Source organism: Salminus brasiliensis, chromosome 21, assembly GCF_030463535.1.
Source record: "Salminus brasiliensis chromosome 21, fSalBra1.hap2, whole genome shotgun sequence".
Lineage (NCBI taxonomy): Eukaryota > Metazoa > Chordata > Actinopteri > Characiformes > Bryconidae > Salminus > Salminus brasiliensis.
This window is the reverse complement of record NC_132898.1, coordinates 121,282-140,327: the sequence shown is the minus strand read 5'-3', so window position 1 is coordinate 140,327 and position 19,046 is coordinate 121,282. Positions and strand designations below refer to the sequence as shown.

The following is a 19,046-nucleotide window of genomic DNA, read 5'->3' as shown; positions in this document are numbered from 1 at the left end:
AGAAGATGAAATGCAGCGTGACTGCTCACTCTGCTCTGAAATTTCCGTAGACCTAGTTTGGGGACCCCTTGGCTCATATAAACGTTTCTCTGAACGTCTCTCTGAACGTACTCTGACTTTAACTAAGTGAAGGTTTTATGTTCAGACGTCTGCTTCTGTTCACCACCACTGTGAACCGTTCAGACTGGGTAAAGTTAGCCAGAACCGAGCGTTTTACACCAAACCCACCAAACCCATTAAACCCCCGAAACCCCCCTTGGGGTTTAACCAATTAATTGGTTAAAAGCTCAGACTGTGTGACCTTTGCCGCCATGCCCAGGCTGGAACAGTTACTGATATGTACCTGGGGTCCTTTAAGATGGTAAGTTTCAGCAAAAATGACAAATCAAATCTGCTGATCTGTGTTACTATTAATACCTTTATGAAAAGCTAGGTGTCCCCAAACTTCTGATGCCAGTGGCTGCTGAAGTAACTATTCAATTTGTAAAGGTTCAGAAAATGCACTTGGTAATAATGCAGCTACGGCCCTCAGAGCACACAGCTGACCCGTTAAACAGCGACTCTCCTCCGAACGCTCAGCTACAGTTGCAGCAACATCCAGTAAAGCCTGGAAACCAGCACCACACAGACTTACAGCTATTGGTGTCGTTGGCTACAGCAATGATTCCCATTGGCTGTTGAGGAATGTCAGCACGCAGGACCTTCATGTCAGCGCCCACAAACTTGCCAGCACGGAGGACGGCCCGGCGAACCCAGTCCGTCCAGAAGATCTGGTCACCATAAACGGCGAGGCCGAACGGGTGGACCGGCTCGTTCTTCAGAATCACCTACAGAGGAAACACCCTCCATTAAAACCAATATTCTGAACTACAGTGTTTCATTCTCAGAACCAGGCCAGAAAAAGCCTTTCTTGTGATGTGTTTACCTATTCATCTTACAGCTGTTAAGCTCCTCCCACTCATACTGAAGCTATAAGTTTCAGCTCTGATTTGTGAATGAGGCACAACACAAAACAGCCCAGCTGGGCTAGGTGGGATCCAGGTGGGCATGAGTTCTGAGTGGGTTTGTGCATGCGTTGTACTGGGGCCCAGTTGGGCTTCCCAAATAGGTCCCATCATTACTCATATGACATATCTCATCTAGGCCCCACGTGCACTGTACAACCCAGAACTTTGCTATAACCCCTCCTTGTCCCATCACTGAACCTGGTGGGCAGCCATATGTGTGTGTGTGTGTGTGTGTGTGTGGTCAGACTCACGTAGCGGTGGCTGCCGTCGTACTCGCAGCGCTCTATCTTGTCCAGCGTGGCGTCGGTGAAGTACAGCTTCTCTGCACGGTGGTCGATGGCCAGACCATTGGGTGTGCGGATGTCTGTCCCGATGATCACCAGAACGTTAGAGCCAGACAGCTGGGCCCTCATGATGCTGGGGGACTGCTCATTCCAGTTAGTCCAAAACATCAGACTAAAGAGAGGAGAGGACATGCAGTTAGCGCAGTGCTAATGGGTGGGGTACAAGCTCCCAATACTGTTTAGCTACTTTAGCCTCGGATGAATTTTGCTCCTGCTTTTCTCAGGGAATCTGAATTCTCGGGACGTAAATGAGGACACTGGTCGCTGCACTGACCTCTTCTGCTCCAGTTTGAATTACACACCCATCAGCACTCCGGTCACACGCACGCATGTCTAGAGGTCGAATTTAGCACTGAATACAAATGGCTGTGATTCAGCAGCAGAAGAGCTTTCACTGCTAACACCATTCAGAGCTGACTGATACCAGAATAATCCACCATACATTCACTGATCAGCCATAACATTAGTACCACTGACATCTAACATCTACAGTGTCTCCTGTCTGTCAAGGGTGGATCTATTAGTCAGCGAGTGAACAGTCTGTTCTTGAAGGTGATGAAGGTGATGAAGCAGGAAAAACTGACAAGCATAAGAATGTGAGACACTTTGACAAGAACCAGACTGTGACAGACAACTGGGTCAGAACATCTCCAGAACATCAGGCCGGTCTTGTGGGCTGTCCCCGGTATGCAGTGTGTTCTCTGGCATGATGCATGGAGCTCCATCCAATACTCACTGATGCTCTCAAACGCAACCAAATCCTACACAGCTATGTGTAAACATTTAGAAGGTTTATTCTACTCATGATGAATACCCTTGGTTTTAGGAGGAACTCGGGAGGAGCTCTGGACTACAGTGTAGGTCTCCAAATATAACTCACTTCTGACACTCGTCCAGAACGAAAGCTCTTGGGTGGTCATCCCCTGACATGGTGACCACGGTCTCCCGGTCATAGGCTCCCCAGCGGCTCTGGTCCACTGTGTGTCGGGTGATGGTTGAAGTGGTGTAGCTGGTCCAGTAGAGCGTGTCCCACGCCCGGTGATAAGCCAGGCCTTCCACAGAGCCAACATCTGCAGCAGAGACAAACCACTCACTGCAGAAGAGCTTTCACTGCCTTTAGAAGGTTAGGGTTACTTCTATCAGTCCGACTGAGGAACTGAAGAACATCAAGGGCTTATTTTTATTATTTTTAGACAAAAGTGATCATTTAAAATTATACTTTAAAAACACCTTCTGGAAAATCATGTCATATTAAATCCACATTATTACAGTTATTACTGGAAATAAAATAACAGTGGGGAAGATGATGTCTGATGATGTGAATGGTAGGGAAGATCATTATTCATATTTTATATAATTTTATCCCAAATTATTTCGGAGCATTTCGATTGGTCTAGATGGTAAACTGTGCTCTTCCTCCTGGATTTGGAGGTAAAAGGAAGCCGGGGATCTGCTCAGACTGTGGGCGTGTTTATTATATTTCAGATGTGTTGAAGTGAATCTGATCATCAATAATCAGCGTGCAGTGTTCTGGTTAGCTGTGGCGATGCCTCACTGCCTCTCTCTGTTAATCTACTCAAAGCTGCGCTTGTTGAACTACACCAGCTCAGCAGGATCACAGCTGACCGCTCTGCCCGAGAGGGAGCCCGGATGCGGAGCCATTCCAGTCTTTACGATCCAGACTTTTCTAAAGACGTGCTTTCTCACACAAGGCTCTTATGATGAAGCGGAGAAGAGCTCTGGACGCTTCCCCAGCGCGTTCTTCAGCTCCGCTTACTGCCCAACACCATTAAAGCCTGGGCGAGAGAGAGAGCCGAGCAGAGGTGGGACTCTGTGTGTCTGGTTTCAATTACGTAAATGGTTCATCATGCAGTGGAAGAATTAAGTGCTTGCAGGTCTAGAAGACAGTCAGAGACTGAAATAACAAAAATGAATAATAGAAACGGAGCGAAAGGGAAAATGTTAGTGGGCCTGTCGGAGGCCTGACTGCCAGTGCTACAGTTCTGAGGCCTACGTTAAGCTCTCACAATCACACTAACAGTAATGTTCACCTTCAAACATTTACCATTACAATAAACCCAAATAAACTAGTCAGAGGTCAGTCTCTCTATAACAAGAATGATATTTCTGTTTGAAATGATGTTTTACAGTCGCCTAATTCAGTTCAGAGGCACAGTCTTCTCGTTTTACTGTGCATCACATTACAGAACTTCTCATTTCTACCTTCTTCAGTCCTGCTGTGGTAAACTTTCCAAAGAACAAAGAAAAGTGTGTGAGAGGATCAAAGTTCAGCATCTGCTTTTATACGCAGCAAACACACAAAGAAAACTGACAGCAGGATGTGACCCGTAAAGCTTCAGATCTGCTTTTATGGATGGAAAGCACACTCCCGCCGACAACCATCCCAACCACTAGCCAAACAGATTTCCCTGTTTATGGACCTTCGTCACTGTACAGAGTTCAAAGGACATCTGGCTTCTCTCACACACTCTTCACCTCAGTGTCTGAGGCACAGCTCGACACACTCCCCTTGCTCGTCACCGTGCAGTTCGGGACAGTCTGTCTCTGGACATTCTGGTGGGTATCTGTGGAATAGATGGACAGTCGACTCTTCCTCACATGGACTGACTGTCACATTTTCTTTTCAAACATGGAATTCGAGAGAACCGTGACGCCGCTGGAGGGCATACTCAACAACAAATCCCCTCTGTCCTCATTGGTCAGCTCGAGTTTCAGCTTGAGTTTCAGCTGAACACTGTGCTGCTGAGGATTCAAGCGGTGGAGTGGTCAGGAGTCTACAGGAGCTGGGAATGTAAAGTTGACTCTGAGGACAAAACTGACCAAGGGCTACGTTCCTCCTCAGGGAATGTCCTTTGGACTTCAGCATATTTGCCTATGCAGTAATCATTCCAGCAAGGTGTTTCATCAATGCTTTACGACTACTGTAAATATCCATCAGTGGGAGTGCTGTCATGTGTCCTCGTTCTTCGGGACCCACTTCGGGAATACTCTCTCACGGCTCAGGATTAGTCAAGTGAACACTGCAGTTGGTTATCTGGACTTTTACGATTACAGGGAAGTGTTCTGATTTATGTGAAGTGACCTTGGGACTTGGTCGACGGAACAGTACGAGCTTTGGAACTGGTCAAGTCGGAATGGGGACTCGTTAACGTCAGTCATGGAAAACTTTCTCACAAACTACACTAGCAATGAGTCTGGACCTGGTGACATCAGCAATGTGTCAGGACCAAGTGACATCGAGCGGGTGCTGGTACCCATACTGGACACTTTCATCCTGGTTACAGGAGTGGTGGGACACGTCCTGGTCATCGTCATCATCTGCCGGACAATGAAGGGCGGGCGCCAGCAGACGAACGGAGCCACCAACAGAGGAATCCAACCAACAAACGCCAACGGAACAGACATTCTTCTCCTGTCACTAAGCGTGGCTGATCTTCTTCTCCTGTCCTGCGTCCCGTATCACACGGTTGCCATAGCCATGCGGCATTGGCCTTTTGGAGACTTCATGTGCAAGGCTGTGAGCTTCCTGGGAGCCATGTGCACCTCCACTAGCGCCTTTACGCTAGCAGCCTTGGCCTTCGGTCGCTATGTTATTGTGGTCCATCCAACCAAGGCGTACCGTTGGCGCAGGGACGGTCGTACGAAAGTGGCCACAGGGGTGCTGTGGGTACCAGCTGTCGTTTTAGCCATTCCTCAGTTCGCCTGGCGCACACTGGTCCCTGGAACTGAAGCCCGCACAGCCAGGCAGGACCTGATCTGCTTTAACTTCCTGTCCGACACGGGCCAGCTGGCGTACGGGGTTTGCCATTTCCTGTTTGCTTTTGCTCTTCCACTAGGGGTCATTGTTGTAGCATACTGGAAAATATACCACTTTCTGAGAAAGGCCAGACAGAGTCGGGTGGGCCAAACGGACCGCCTGGAACACTACCAGACCCAGGTGACCCACACCTCCGTCCTGCTGGTGCTGGCTTTTGCTCTCTGCTGGCTGCCCTCCTATGGCCTGATGCTGGCCCAACTCACAGATCAGGGTACAGCAATGGGGCCTTCCCCACGTTACGGACCCTTCGCTACCTTTGCTCGGATCATGGCCACTTCTTCCACGGTTATGAACCCCATTCTGTACGTCTTCATGTCGCAAAAGTTCAGGAAAGAGCTCAAGCTGCTTTTCAGAAGAAGAAGTTGCAGAAAACAAACACCTTAAAGAGGAAATACTGAAATAAACAGTTCAGATGAACAGACTCGGTCAGAGGTGGGGTTTAGTGGGTTTGGAGGGTTTGGTGTGAAACTTTCGGTTCTAGATAAGCTCCCCCAGTCAGAGCTGGAGTTCTACAGTGGAGGTTCTAGATAATCTCCCCCAGTCAGAGCTGTGGTTCTACAGTGGAGGTGAAGGGAAGCAGACGTCTGAAGCTCTAATAAAAGCTCCTCACAGAAAGTTCTTCACCTAATGGTGATGAAGACGCTGCCTGATGCCTGAGACACGGTTCTACCAGAGTTCTGAGAAGAGTTCGGCTCTAGAACCTGCTTTTAAATCGGATCATTAAAATGGTGGAGGGTTACATGCTGCAGGGTGTAGGCTACAAAAAGTAGTTCCTAAAGAAAACTGGATTAGTTGAGATTCTCCACTATTTTACCCTCAACAACATCATCATCATCATCATCATCATCATTCCATATAAAACTCTAAATGGCCGAAATTGAGTGAGTGTATTAACATTACACACTAATCAAAAGCGCTAATGTTAATAGCACACATACTGAATGCAATATACACAGCCAATCAGCTGTCTAGATTCTGGGACGAGTGTTGCTATTGGCTCATGGTTGCTGAAGAGAAGAGACTATTTTAATGCTTAAAAGTACTGTATTCAGTAGGTTCTAACCTACAGTTAGAATTTGCATAACCAGAAAGGGTTCTACATACACTCCTACAAAGAGATTACCATGATAACTATAAGAACCATGTTAATTAAATTAAATGTTAAATGGTTCTTTAAAGAACCACACACACCAGAACCTCTCCTTAATTACATTAAAAACATCAATGGTTCTTTAAGTTGTCCTGGTTCTAAACAGATCTCCTGAAGAAGCTCTTTTCTGCTGAGGATGTAAATGTCTTCCATGACTGAGAGGCGACACATTGCAAAGTACTGAATGTGAAGTAAAGTATCCAGCTCCAGATACCTGCGGTCCTGACCAACCTGGACCAGAACCTAAAGAACATGACTGTTCATTCCTAAATGTTTCATCATCTTCTGGAGAAAGCTGCTATACTCCTTCACTGCTGTGAAAACTGTGATTCAGATTTATGAATTATTAATATGATTAAAGGTCTAGTAAAGCCGTACTGTGTGTGTGTGTGTGTTCTGGAAGTGTTTAAGGCTCCATAAAATCCCGGTTTCAGCATAGATCAGCCCCCACTCTGCCTCAGCGCCGCCCTGAACCCAGAACCACCCCTCTGTTTTCACTACAGTCAAAAGAACTGGCTGTGCTTCTGAACTCCTCCCCGCTCTGTTTGCAAGACTGTTGACTAAAAGAGCTTCTGAGGCTCGGAGTGGACTCTCTCCAGCTGTGAGGCTCTAAAGAGGGAGGAGGGGAACGCTCCAGTGAAAGCATGCAGAACTGCAGACACAAGAAGACATCTGTACAACCACAGGATGTCTTTAAGGAGACGAAGAGGAGGAGCTGATATCACTGGGGGACGGGAGGATTGGGGGACAAGAGGACTGTAGGACGTGAGGACTGGGGACGGGAGGACTGGGGGACAGGAGGACAGTAGGACGGGAGGACTGGGGGACAGGAGGACGTGAGGACGGGAGGACTGGGGGACGGGAGGACTGGGGGAGTAAGCGCTGTGTGTATTAAACTTTAACAGTATTTAGCAGATGTGACAAATTCAGGTCCAGAAAGGAAAATTCCGCCCCAGGATTTTGGATGGAGCAGCAGAGCAGAGCCGTCCAGGCAGCTGGAACCGAATCCAGGGTTCGAGTTTGACTTTCAGGACCTGAATTTTCCACCATTGATACGCAGCAGGAGGGAAAGGCAGATGGTTTGAGAGCAGAGCAGGACTGAGTGAAGAGCAGTGTGAGAGGAAGGAGAAGCTCCATGGTCACACTCACTCTCCACCACCGTCTTCCGGTTCGAGCCGTCATCATTGATCTGCTGGATGTTCCCAAAGTGGATATCGCTGTAGAAGACCCGGTTGGCTCCTTTGCCGCCCCCGCCGCGGTAGTCGAAGGTCAGCGCAATCACATTCTTCATGTGTTCGGGGTCTTCGAAAGGTTTGATGGGAGCGTTCAGGTTGTGTTCATCCGACAGGTGGACGCTCTTCAGTATAGTCCTCTCGGAGTACAGCAAGTACCCGTCGTAGTCACGGCAGCTCTGCCCGTCCTCAGTCAGCATCCCGTGAGCGCAGGCGCACGTCCGCTGTCCGTTTCCACGGTAAAGACACAGCTGCTGACAGCCCCCGTTACTCTCCTTACAGACGTTGGTTCCTAACAGTTAGGAGATGCAGGTTATTCCTATATTTCACTCCTTCAGTTCAGTGTTTCCATTTCTTCTCAAAAATAAATACACTAAAGTACAGTGATTCAATACTAACAATACTAATCATTTATTATTGCTGTTATTAATAATAATAAAAATAAGAATAATAACAATAAAAATAACAGCCACTACAAGAAGAGGGAGCACTCTTTCACTACAATGAAATTCTTCTCTTCACATGGAAAAGCTGGATTCAGACATGTTACAGCACCCCCTGGAGCAGGGAGGGCCAAGGGCCTTGCTCAAATGCCCAACTGTGAATCTGGTGATTGAACCCACAACCCTGTGATCAAACCACTGAGCTTCCACTAATAGAGCTCACCTTTCTGCCTGGCTCTGTTGAACACCTTGATGTCTTTCAGCTGCACTCCCAAACCCGTCCTCAGGGTAACCGAGTCTGTAGCGTTGTGTTTATTACCCCTCTTTATAGAGCCGTTAGAATGAGTGCTGCACAAACAAACAATCAAACAAACAAACAATCAAACAAACAAACATATGTTTAAAACTCCAGCAATTCATAAAACTCAGAATTTGGCTCTCTATGATCACTATATTAAACCTCTGTCCTCCACAGGCCTTTAGGCGCTCTGGTCAGACAGAGAAAACAGCACTGACCGATCGCTCCAGTAGATGTAGCTCTCGAACACAGAGACAGAGAACATATCCATGTTGTTGCTGGCCAGAACCAGCTCCCGGTTCTCTCCGGTCTCCAGGTTAATCCGCTCGATTTTATCAGTACGGGCGTCGCACCAGTACAGCAGACCCTCCTGCAGGAGATGCAGACGGACAGCTGATTACAGCGGCGGTCAGACAGATTAAAGCACAACACAAAAACAGATTTAGACCCTGTATACAGCCAGAGTACAACTCCACCAATCAGATCCAAGAACTTGATTGGACGGCAGTCTGGTGTGATAATTTTATCTCCCTCCTGATCTGTATTACAGGCTGTGTTTTTGCTGAATACTGATTTTGATGTTTTGAACTAATAATCAGGACATCACACACGCCCCTGTTCCTACTTTTACCTCATAGTCGATGGAAATGCCGTTGGGCCAGCTGATGCTGACGTTGACCAGAACTGCCCTCTCGCTGCCATCCAGGCGAGATCTCTCGATTCGTGGGTACTGACCCCACTCGGTCCAAAACAGATACCTGAGAACACACACACAAACACACACACACAGCAAGTGCGGCAATGCCATGGTGTGTGTAAATATGGTATGGACAGATCATGATAGAAAGCTCACCCTTTCTCAGGGTGGATGGCGATGGCTCTGGGTTTGTCCAGTCCTTGTGAGATGACCACGTAACGGAAAGAGCCGTTTAGCCTGGCGACCTCAATCACATCAAAGCCCTGGTCAGTCCAATAGATGTTCCCTACAGATCCAAACAAACAATTGCAATTTATCAGAAAAGAAGGACTTTTTATTTCACTACTCTACATTTGAACCCCGACTACGACTGACCCGTCTACCTGGTCTACCTGGTCTACATCTAGCAATCACTTAAGATACCATATCAGCCACACATTAACAAGTACCTGGAGTAGCATAGTAACCCCCTAACAGCACCCTAGCAACAGCAGGGAACCGCCTGACCGGTGCGTTCACTTTTCATCAGGAAATGTAGACTGCTTAGAAAACCTCAGTGACTGGCAGTGAAATTACACTGGTTCTTCAAAAGGGTTCCACTACTGTTCTGCAGGACTATACAGAACCCTTGTAGTTGGTGTGTACTCTAATCCACTCAGTAAAATGGAGATACGGCTGTGAATAAGCTCCGGAGGAACAGCAGCTCAGTAAACCTGTTTCTGAAGCTGGAGCAGTTTGTTGGTCTGTCAGTGAGTTTATTCAGTTTAGGATCTGAGAGGAGAAGCTCTGTGTCTCTGCAGGCTGAGATCTGTGATGTTGGGCTGTGGGTTGCTGGTTGGAGCTGAGCAACGTGCAGAAGGAATAAATTCTTGAATAGGAACTCAGCCGAGCGCCGAAGGCCGTTATACAACCCGTGTTTACTCAGAGCGCGGCAATCTGGCCTTATCGCTCCAGATACGCCATCCAAACATTAACTCATGACATACTTGAGAGCTCACACAAGCACATCCATTAACTCTTTACAGACAGGACTGTGTGTGTGTGTGTGTGTGTGTGTGTGTGTGTGTGTACACCTAACCTGCAATCCAGTCCACAGCTATGCCCTCCACTCTGCCGATGCCATTGGTCACAACGTCCTCTCTCCAGGTCTGGTCTCTCTTTGCTCTGCTGATGGTGCTCAGGCCCATGTCCACCCAGTAGATCGTATCATTGTCTACAAATCAGTAAACGCAGACCTCACAGAGAGCAGGAGCTTCTGACATGCGTTACCTCTCAGATGATCAATAATCAATACAGCATATTGATTTCTCCCCTAGCACAAGCACCAGGTTCATACATCACATTCATATGTCAAGTCTACAGTTCAAAACATAATAAATTAAATATTAGGTCTGGAAAATAAAATAATGACGACAGCGCACTTCGAACAGTCGCTTTGTCTGTGCATTTGGGGGCGCTGTGTGTTTTGTTCTGGCTGGATGGGGAAAGGAGAGCGATATAACAGCGAAGGTTCTTTAAATTCACTCATTTTGAAATATGAGCTATATTCATAAATCTGTTTATTGATTTAAATTCTATAATATGAATGTTATTTACAATATGCAAATAATACATGTTGTTTTATATATATTGTGATATTTTACTGAAACAGAAATATTATTAATATTCTGTTGAATGTTGGATTCAATATTTTGAGCTGCTCATTAGGAATAATGTTAATAATTTATAGTGAATTTTATTGATTTATAAAGCCTGAGAAGATTTTTGGACATATAAACCTAAACCTTATGATGTTGGATAATGTAGAGGTGTGTCACTCACCTGCATGGAAATCGATGCCGACGGCTAGCGAGGAACCAGAGACCGGCACCAGAGCGTCAGACTTGTCGGCGGGGTCCAGCGGGATGCCCCTGATTCCCTCATGAACAGAGTACAGCAGGAAGGAGCCCACACCTTCAACCAACAGCAAACCTCACTCACACTCACAGTATTACAGCAGTGTGTGTGTGTGTGTGTGTGTGTGTGTGTGCACTGCTGTTGGACACTGTGTGTTTACAGTACTGATGTGCTTCATAAACACACTGTTCAGAATGACTGACTGGATCAAAGCTGGTTAGTTTAGAGATTTTACTGTTCTGAGATCAAAGCGAACAGGAAACATAAAAGACTGACCTGAACAGAACCACATGCAACCCTGCAACATTCATATATATATATATATATATATATATATATATATATATATATATATATATATATATATGTGTGTGTTTGTGTGTGTGTGTGTATGCATTACCCTCGCAGGACTGCTGTCCACTCCTCAGGCTGTATCCGGCAGTGCACATACAGGCGCGGGTGGTGGGAGAGGTGGGGAGGCAGAGCTGAGAGCAGTCTCCATTATTATTACTGCACAGGTTGGAGCCTGAAGACAGCAAAGACACCATTTACCCCTTAATCACCCAAACCTCCTCAGTGAGCCCACCTCCTCAGAGAGCCCAGCAGATATGTGATTTATTGAAGAATAATGAGTAAATAAATGTTAATATAAAATGCATATGAATATTTCCATTTCTTTGCTGATTTTTACTTTTTGGAAATAAATCAAATAAAACCATCACACTCACACACACTCACACACACTACCTGTTTGCACAGTCTCGTTGTAGATCTTCATGTGCATCATGGGCGAGGTGCTGTTCCGCAGAACTTTCCAGTTCTCTCCATCTTTCTTATCACAGGTGCCGATCTGATCTGTTCCCTGATCCGCCCACCAAAGCTTCTCACCTGGAACAATTAGAACCCAAGAGACGTTAGAACCCAACAGGCGTTAGAACCCAGTCAATCATCAGAAGAGGGACTCTGGTGATAGTCATGCTGTGACTGTGGCTTAATCAGCCGCTCGGTGCCGTACCCATTATAGCCAGAGTGGAGGGCTTGCTGAGTTTGCCCTTCACCCCCTCCAGCACATCCAGTCCGGTACCGTCAAGGTTGCAGCGGCTGATGGTGCCGTTGCCGGAGCTGACCCAGTACAGACGATTCTCATCAAAGTCCAGGGACAGACCTGCAGAGCAGGAGAATGGAGAGTTAAATAAGTGCAATGAGCCTACCACAGCACCAGGAGGCGCTGTAACAAAGGACACTAAAGCAGTATGAATATCCAAGGCCTCCAACAGAACTCTAATAAACATCTAACAATTTCAAAACTGCACTGTCAAAGATCAACACTGGGCTTCTAGGTGCAGCCTATCATAGTAAAGTGGGCAGGGAGGGGCGGGGCTTAAGTACACACCCACGCTGAAGAGTTCATAAACCTTAGGGTTGTGGTGTGTGGTCTTTGTGGCCTATGTAGTCCACTATGTAGGGAGCAGGGAGCTATCTGAGGTTTACACAGTATTTCAGAGACGGTTCCTCTGGAAATGGGCTAGAATCTGAACCCGACCTGCAGAGCCAGCCCCTCACTCGGACACTATTGTGCAGGTGAAAGATAAGGAGAGTAAGAGGGAGGTGTTTGATAAGTGAAGCATGCCGGAACCCCGGAGCTCAGTCTGACTCTAATCAGAGCTCTAATCGGACTGTCCAGAAAAAAGACACTCACCCACTGGTCCTTTCTGGCTGGTGAAGAGGACGCTGCGATTACTGCCGTCTGTGTTGGCCATGCTGATGTTGTCTCCATCTGTCCAGTAGAGCTTTCTAGAAGGTTTAAGGTTGTGCGTTATTAGACAGTGTGCTGAAAGGGGTTAATTATCAGACAGTGAGAGTGAGATCCAAACCATTAAAGCTCTGGGATCACTGGGATCTCTGGGATCTCTGAGCTTTTGTCAGCCGACGCCGGATTCTGCTCACCAACACAAACACCAAGAGATTGTCACGTCTGTGTACTGAGATGAGTGCAGATATTTCAAGGCTGATTTGTTCAGTTTCGTTTCTCAGGTCATTTCATTTCATCTCTTTAAGAACAGAGGGTTGCCCCTAGCAACACGGACCTTCTGAGAATGGTGAAGGACATTAGAAAGACATGCTGGAGGCTCCAGACTGCACTAAGGCATCAACTGGCCTGTGACTGGGCTGGGACTAGGCTGGGACTAGGCTGGGACTGGGCTGGGACTGGGTAGTGACTGGGCTGGGACTGGGCTGGGACTAGGCTGGGATTGGGTAGTGACTGGGCTGGGACTAGGCTGGGACTGGGTAGTGACTGGGCTGGGACTAGGCTGGGACTGGGTAGTGACTGGGCTGGGACTAGGCTGGGACTGGGCTGTTCCTCCTGCTCCTCTGCAGTCCGTCCCCGTGCACAGCAGATCAGATTCTCTAAGAGGAGCTGCTCACAGACCCAAACGGAAACAGGACAGACAGTATTCCACACACACTTCAGAAACTGCTCGTTTATTTGTGCCAAACAGACAGTGTGTGTGTGTGTGTGTGTGTATGTGTGTGTGTGGATCAGTCCAGGGGGCTGTGTTTAACTCTAAAACCCTTCATTTCCTGCAAACAGGCAGTTAGAGTGAAGCTGCTCTCTGTACTGATTATGTCCTTGAATCAAATCTCTGAAAACAACCGACCAGCTCCTCCATATGGAAGTGGAAAAGACTCACACACACACTCACACACAATCTCACACACACACTCACACACACACAATCTCACACACACACTCACACACAATCTCACACACACACTCACTCACACACAATCTCACACACACACTCACACACTCTCTCTCACACACACACTCACACACACACAATCTCACACACACACTCACACACAATCTCACACACACACTCACACACACACAATCTCACACACACACTCACACACAATCTCACACACACACACACTCACACACAATCTCACACACACACTCACTCACACACAATCTCACACACACACTCACACACAATCTCACACACACACTCACACACACACACACTCACACACAATCTCACACACACACTCACACACAATCTCACACACACACACACACACACAATCTCACACACACACTCACTCACACACAATCTCACACACACACTCACACACAATCTCACACACACACACACTCACACACAATCTCACACACACACTCACTCACACACAATCTCACACACACACTCACACACAATCTCACACACACACTCACACACAATCTCACACACACACACACTCACACACAATCTCACACACACACTCACTCACACACAATCTCACACACACACTCACACACAATCTCACACACACACACACTCACACACAATCTCATACACACACTCACTCACACACAATCTCACACACACACTCACACACAATCTCACACACACACTCACACACAATCTCACACACACACACACTCACACACAATCTCACACACACACTCACTCACACACAATCACACACACACACTCACACACAATCTCACACACACACTCACTCACACACAATCTCACACACACACTCACACACTCACTCACACACAATCTCACACACACACTCACTCACACACAATCTCACACACACACTCACACACAATCTCACACACACACTCACTCACACACAATCTCACACACAATCTCACACACTCACTCACACACAATCTCACACACACTCACTCACACACAATCTCACACACAATCTCACACACTCACTCACACACAATCTCACACACACACTCACTCACACACAATCTCACACACAATCTCACACACTCACTCACACACAATCTCACACACACACTCACTCACACACAATCTCACACACACACTCACACACAATCTCACACACACACTCACACACAATCTCACACACACACTCACTCACACACAATCTCACACACAATCTCACACACTCACTCACACACAATCTCACACACACACTCACTCACACACAATCTCACACACACACTCACACACAATCCCACACACACACTCACTCACACACACACTCACTCACACACAATCTCACACACAATCTCACAGACAATCTTACACACACACTCACACACAATCTCAGACACACACTCACAATCTCACACACACTCACACACAATCTCACACACACACACACACAATCTCAGACACACACTCACAATCTCACACACACTCACACACAATCTCACACACACACTCACACACAATCTCACACACACACACTCACACACACACACACACAATCTCTCGCACACACACACACTCACACACACACAATCTCACACACACACACACTCACACACACAATCTCACACACACACACACACTCAATCTCACACACACACACACTCTTTCACACACACACACTCTCTCACTTACACACACACACACTCTCACACTCTCACTTACACACACACTCTCTCTCTCACATACACTCTCTCACTCACACACACACTCTCTCTCACACACACACACACAGATACACACTTACACACACACACACACACAATCTGATTCTCATTTTAGCCTCAGACAGAGACTCACAGAGGAAAACATTCCACCAGCTGCTGAAGTTCTAAAAAGGTGAGGAAAAGATCCCATTCTCACTCTCTTACACTCTCTCTCACTCTCCCCCATTCTCACTCTCTCTCACTCTCCCCCATTCTCACTCTCTTACACTCTCTCTCACTCTCCCCATTCTCACTCTTACACTCTCTCTCACTCTCCCCCATTCTCACTCTCTTACACTCCCTCTCACTTTCCCTATTCTCACTCTCTCTCACTCTCCCCCATTCTCACTCTCTTACACTCTCTCTCACTCTCCCCATTCTCACTCTTACACTCTCTCTCACTCTCCCCCATTCTCACTCTCTTACACTCCCTCTCACTTTCCCTATTCTCACTCTCTCTCACGCTCCCCCATTCTCACTCTCTCACACTCTCCTCCATTCTCATTCTCTCTCACTCTCCCATATTCTCACTCTCTCTCACTCCCTCTCACTCTCCCCATTCTCACTCTTTCTCACTCTCCTCCATTCTCTCTTTCACTCTCTCTCCTCCATTCTTACTCTCTCTAACTCTCCTCCATTCTCACTCTCCCCAATTCTCACTCTATCACTGTCCTCCATTCTCACTCTCTCTCCCCATTTTCACTCTCTCTCACTCTTCCCCATTCTCACTCTCTCTTCCCATTCTCACTCTCTCACACCTACTCTCTCTAACTCTCTCTCTCTATTTATTACTCACTCTCTCACACTTTTCATTAATGTCTTTATTTTTTACAGTTAAAATCTGCTCTTCATGGCTGCGCTGCACGATGATCGGACTGATCAGACCTGCCATTAAAATGAACCTTTAAGTTAAAAATCTGGAGACAGTGAGTGTGGGGGTACTCACCCCAGTATTGGATGGACCACCAGACAGTGAGGTTTGTCCAAGCCCTGAATGACAGCGTTCTTAAAGGAGCCGTCCAGTCTGGCCACGTTGATTTGTTTCTTGTTGGTGTCGTAGCTGGTCCAGAACAGGTTCCGAGACACCCAATCAACAGCCAGCCCATGAACGTTGGGCAGATCTGCACGGAGACACACATGAACAGACGGGCTGTAAGGCAGTCTACTCCCTATACTGTTTAGAAAAGGCAGAAAGACTCAAACACCTGCCTGGGTTTCTGACCAGTCTGGCAGGTCAGTGACGGGTAGTACGGAGCCGTACCTGCAGAGACCACGGTCTCGACGCCCGTCCCGTTTACAAATGCTCTCTTGATGGTCTGCGTTCGCACGTCTGACCAGTAGATCCTCTGCTCCAGCGCGTCGTAGTCCACCACCGTCACATTGTCGATGTCGGGGACGGTGAAGGAAATGATGTAGTTGTAGTAGGGGTTATAAATATCCACCCCACGAATCTCAATCTGACGAGCATACAGCAGGAACTGACGGGACTCTGCAGAGGGACGGAAAAGGAATGGATGAGTGAGTGACCACAGTTCAATAGACCTTCCATTTTTCCAAAGACCTGAACACCACGAACAAGGTGAGCATTAAATAAGTCATTTATTATGTTATGGATGGAATTATCGCTGTCTTCAAACCCAGACTGAAGACCCTCCTCTTCCGAGAGTACTTGGTGAATAGCAGAGTGGTCTCCATACTGACTTGTGTTTAGTAGTGTCTAAGCTTAGAGGTATCTTTGAATATTTAGCCTTTTCAAACTAGCTGAGGTTTTTCTTGGGTAAATAGCAAAGCACTTTTGAAAGTCGCTCTGGAGAAGAGCGTCTGCTAAATGCCTTACATGTAAATTAAAGTAATTATGAAGTAATTAATTAATTAATGGAGTCTTTCCATTAATTAAGATCAGACTGAAGCTGATCTCCATGGAGCTGTTTGGAATCGTTCTGGAGACTTACGCACATTACGAACAACCTGAAATCAAAACCAACTTCTATCATGTTAGTGTGTGATTGATCAGGGAAGTTCTGCTGGACGAGAGGGCCTAGCCTGCAACCCAGCCTTTATGAAGCCTGCTTTGTATACTGGGGCACAGTCAGTCATGCTGGAGCAGAACAGGGTCTTCCCCAAACATGCTTCCACAGGTCTGGAACTGTCCAGAGTCTTCAAATGCTGAAGCACTAAGATTCCCATCACTGGAACTAAAGAGCCTACAGGCCAACCCCATTATCAATCCCCCACCAAACTTTACAGTTGGCACAGGGCAGTCAGGCAGGTGACCGAGACTCGTCCATCAGACTGCCAGATGGAGCAGCGTGATTCACAGCTCCACTGCTCCAGAGTCCAGTGGCCGTGTGCTGTGTGGTATTTACGTCCTCTAAAAGGTCTCCTGCTTACTGATTACATCATCGTGTAGCTTACCATAGCACGTGTGGTTGTCTGAGCTGAGTCTCATTAGGTGTGGGCAGGCGCAGGAGAACGTTTGGTTGTAGTTGATCAGGCACAGGTGGGAACATGGACCCAAACCTCCATTACCTGCACACGGGTTAGGAGCTACAAACACAAAACATCCTTCCTTCAGTCAGTCAAATCAGAGTATCTGCTCATCCTAAATAAATCAGAATTAAACTGAAACTCCGAGAGGAGAGGAGGGAGAGGAGAGGAGAGGAGGAGAGAGGAGAGGAGAGAGGAGATGAGGAGAGAGGAGAGAGGAGAGGAGAAGAGAGGAGATGAGGAGAGAGGAGAGGAGGAGAGAGGAGAGAAGAGAGGAGATGAGGAGAGAGGAGAGGAGAGGAGGAGAGAGGAGAGGAGAGAGGAGAGGAGAGGAGAGGAGAGGAGGAGAGAGGAGAGGAGAGGAGAGGAGAGGAGAGGAGAGGAGGAGAGAGGAGAGAGGAGAGAGAGGAGAGGAGAGGAGGAGAGAGGAGAGGAGAGGAGAGGAGGAGAGGAGGAGAGAGGAGAGGAGATGAGAGAGGAGAGAGAGGAGAGGAGAGAGGAGAGGAGGAGAGAGGAGGAGAGAGGAGAGGAGAGGAGAGAAGAGGAGAGGAGAGGAGAGGAGAGGAGGAGAGGAGGAGAGAGGAGAGGAGGAGAGAGGAGAGGAGGAGAGAGAAGAGGAGAGGAGAGGAGGAGAGAGGAGAGGAGGAGAGAGGAGAGGAGGAGAGAGGAGAGGAGAGGAGAGAGGAGAGGAGAGGAGAGGAGAGGAGAGAGGAGAGGAGGAGAGAGGAGAGGAGGAGAGAGGAGAGGAGAGGAGAGGAGAGAGGAGAGGAGAGGAGAGGAGAGGAGAGAGGAGAGGAGGAGAGAGGAGGAGAGAGGAGAGGAGGGAGAGGAGATGAGAGGAGAGGAGAGGAGAGGAGAGGAGGAGAGAGGAGAGGAGATGAAAGGAGAGGAGAGGAGATGAAAGGAGAGGAGAGGAGAGGAGAGGAGAGAGGAGAGGAGGAGAGAGGAGGAGAGAGGAGAGGAGGGAGAGGAGATGAGAGGAGAGGAGAGGAGAGGAGAGGAGGAGAGAGGAGAGGAGATGAAAGGAGAGGAGAGGAGATGAAAGGAGAGGAGAGGAGAGGAGAGGAGAGAGGAGAGGAGAGGAGGACTGAGGTGAGCTCCAGGAACATGTGCTCACTGTCACTGTGTGTGTATGCTCAACAGTGTGTATGTATGAACATACCATCTGATGATTATGAAC

General features: G+C 47.6%; 2 protein-coding genes across 2 annotated transcripts in view; one reads left to right on the top strand and one right to left on the bottom strand.

Moving 5' to 3' along the window:
• LOC140543382 (low-density lipoprotein receptor-related protein 1-like) overlaps positions 1-19,046 on the bottom strand; it is a 58,674-nt gene that overhangs the window by 17,533 nt on the left and 22,095 nt on the right. The window contains 17 exon segments of the mRNA XM_072666508.1: positions 635-827; positions 1,259-1,463; positions 2,232-2,421; positions 7,489-7,863; positions 8,238-8,362; positions 8,531-8,682; positions 8,944-9,070; positions 9,166-9,295; positions 10,088-10,222; positions 10,831-10,962; positions 11,306-11,431; positions 11,653-11,793; positions 11,921-12,070; positions 12,605-12,699; positions 16,326-16,500; positions 16,641-16,868; positions 17,795-17,926. Of these exon segments, the coding sequence (XP_072522609.1) occupies positions 635-827; positions 1,259-1,463; positions 2,232-2,421; positions 7,489-7,863; positions 8,238-8,362; positions 8,531-8,682; positions 8,944-9,070; positions 9,166-9,295; positions 10,088-10,222; positions 10,831-10,962; positions 11,306-11,431; positions 11,653-11,793; positions 11,921-12,070; positions 12,605-12,699; positions 16,326-16,500; positions 16,641-16,868; positions 17,795-17,926 (2,811 nt within the window).
• Positions 4,530-5,591, top strand: LOC140543234 (galanin receptor type 1). The gene has a single exon (XM_072666286.1). The coding sequence runs from the start codon at positions 4,530-4,532 to the stop codon at positions 5,571-5,573; it is 1,044 nt and encodes a 347-aa protein (XP_072522387.1). The 3' UTR covers positions 5,574-5,591.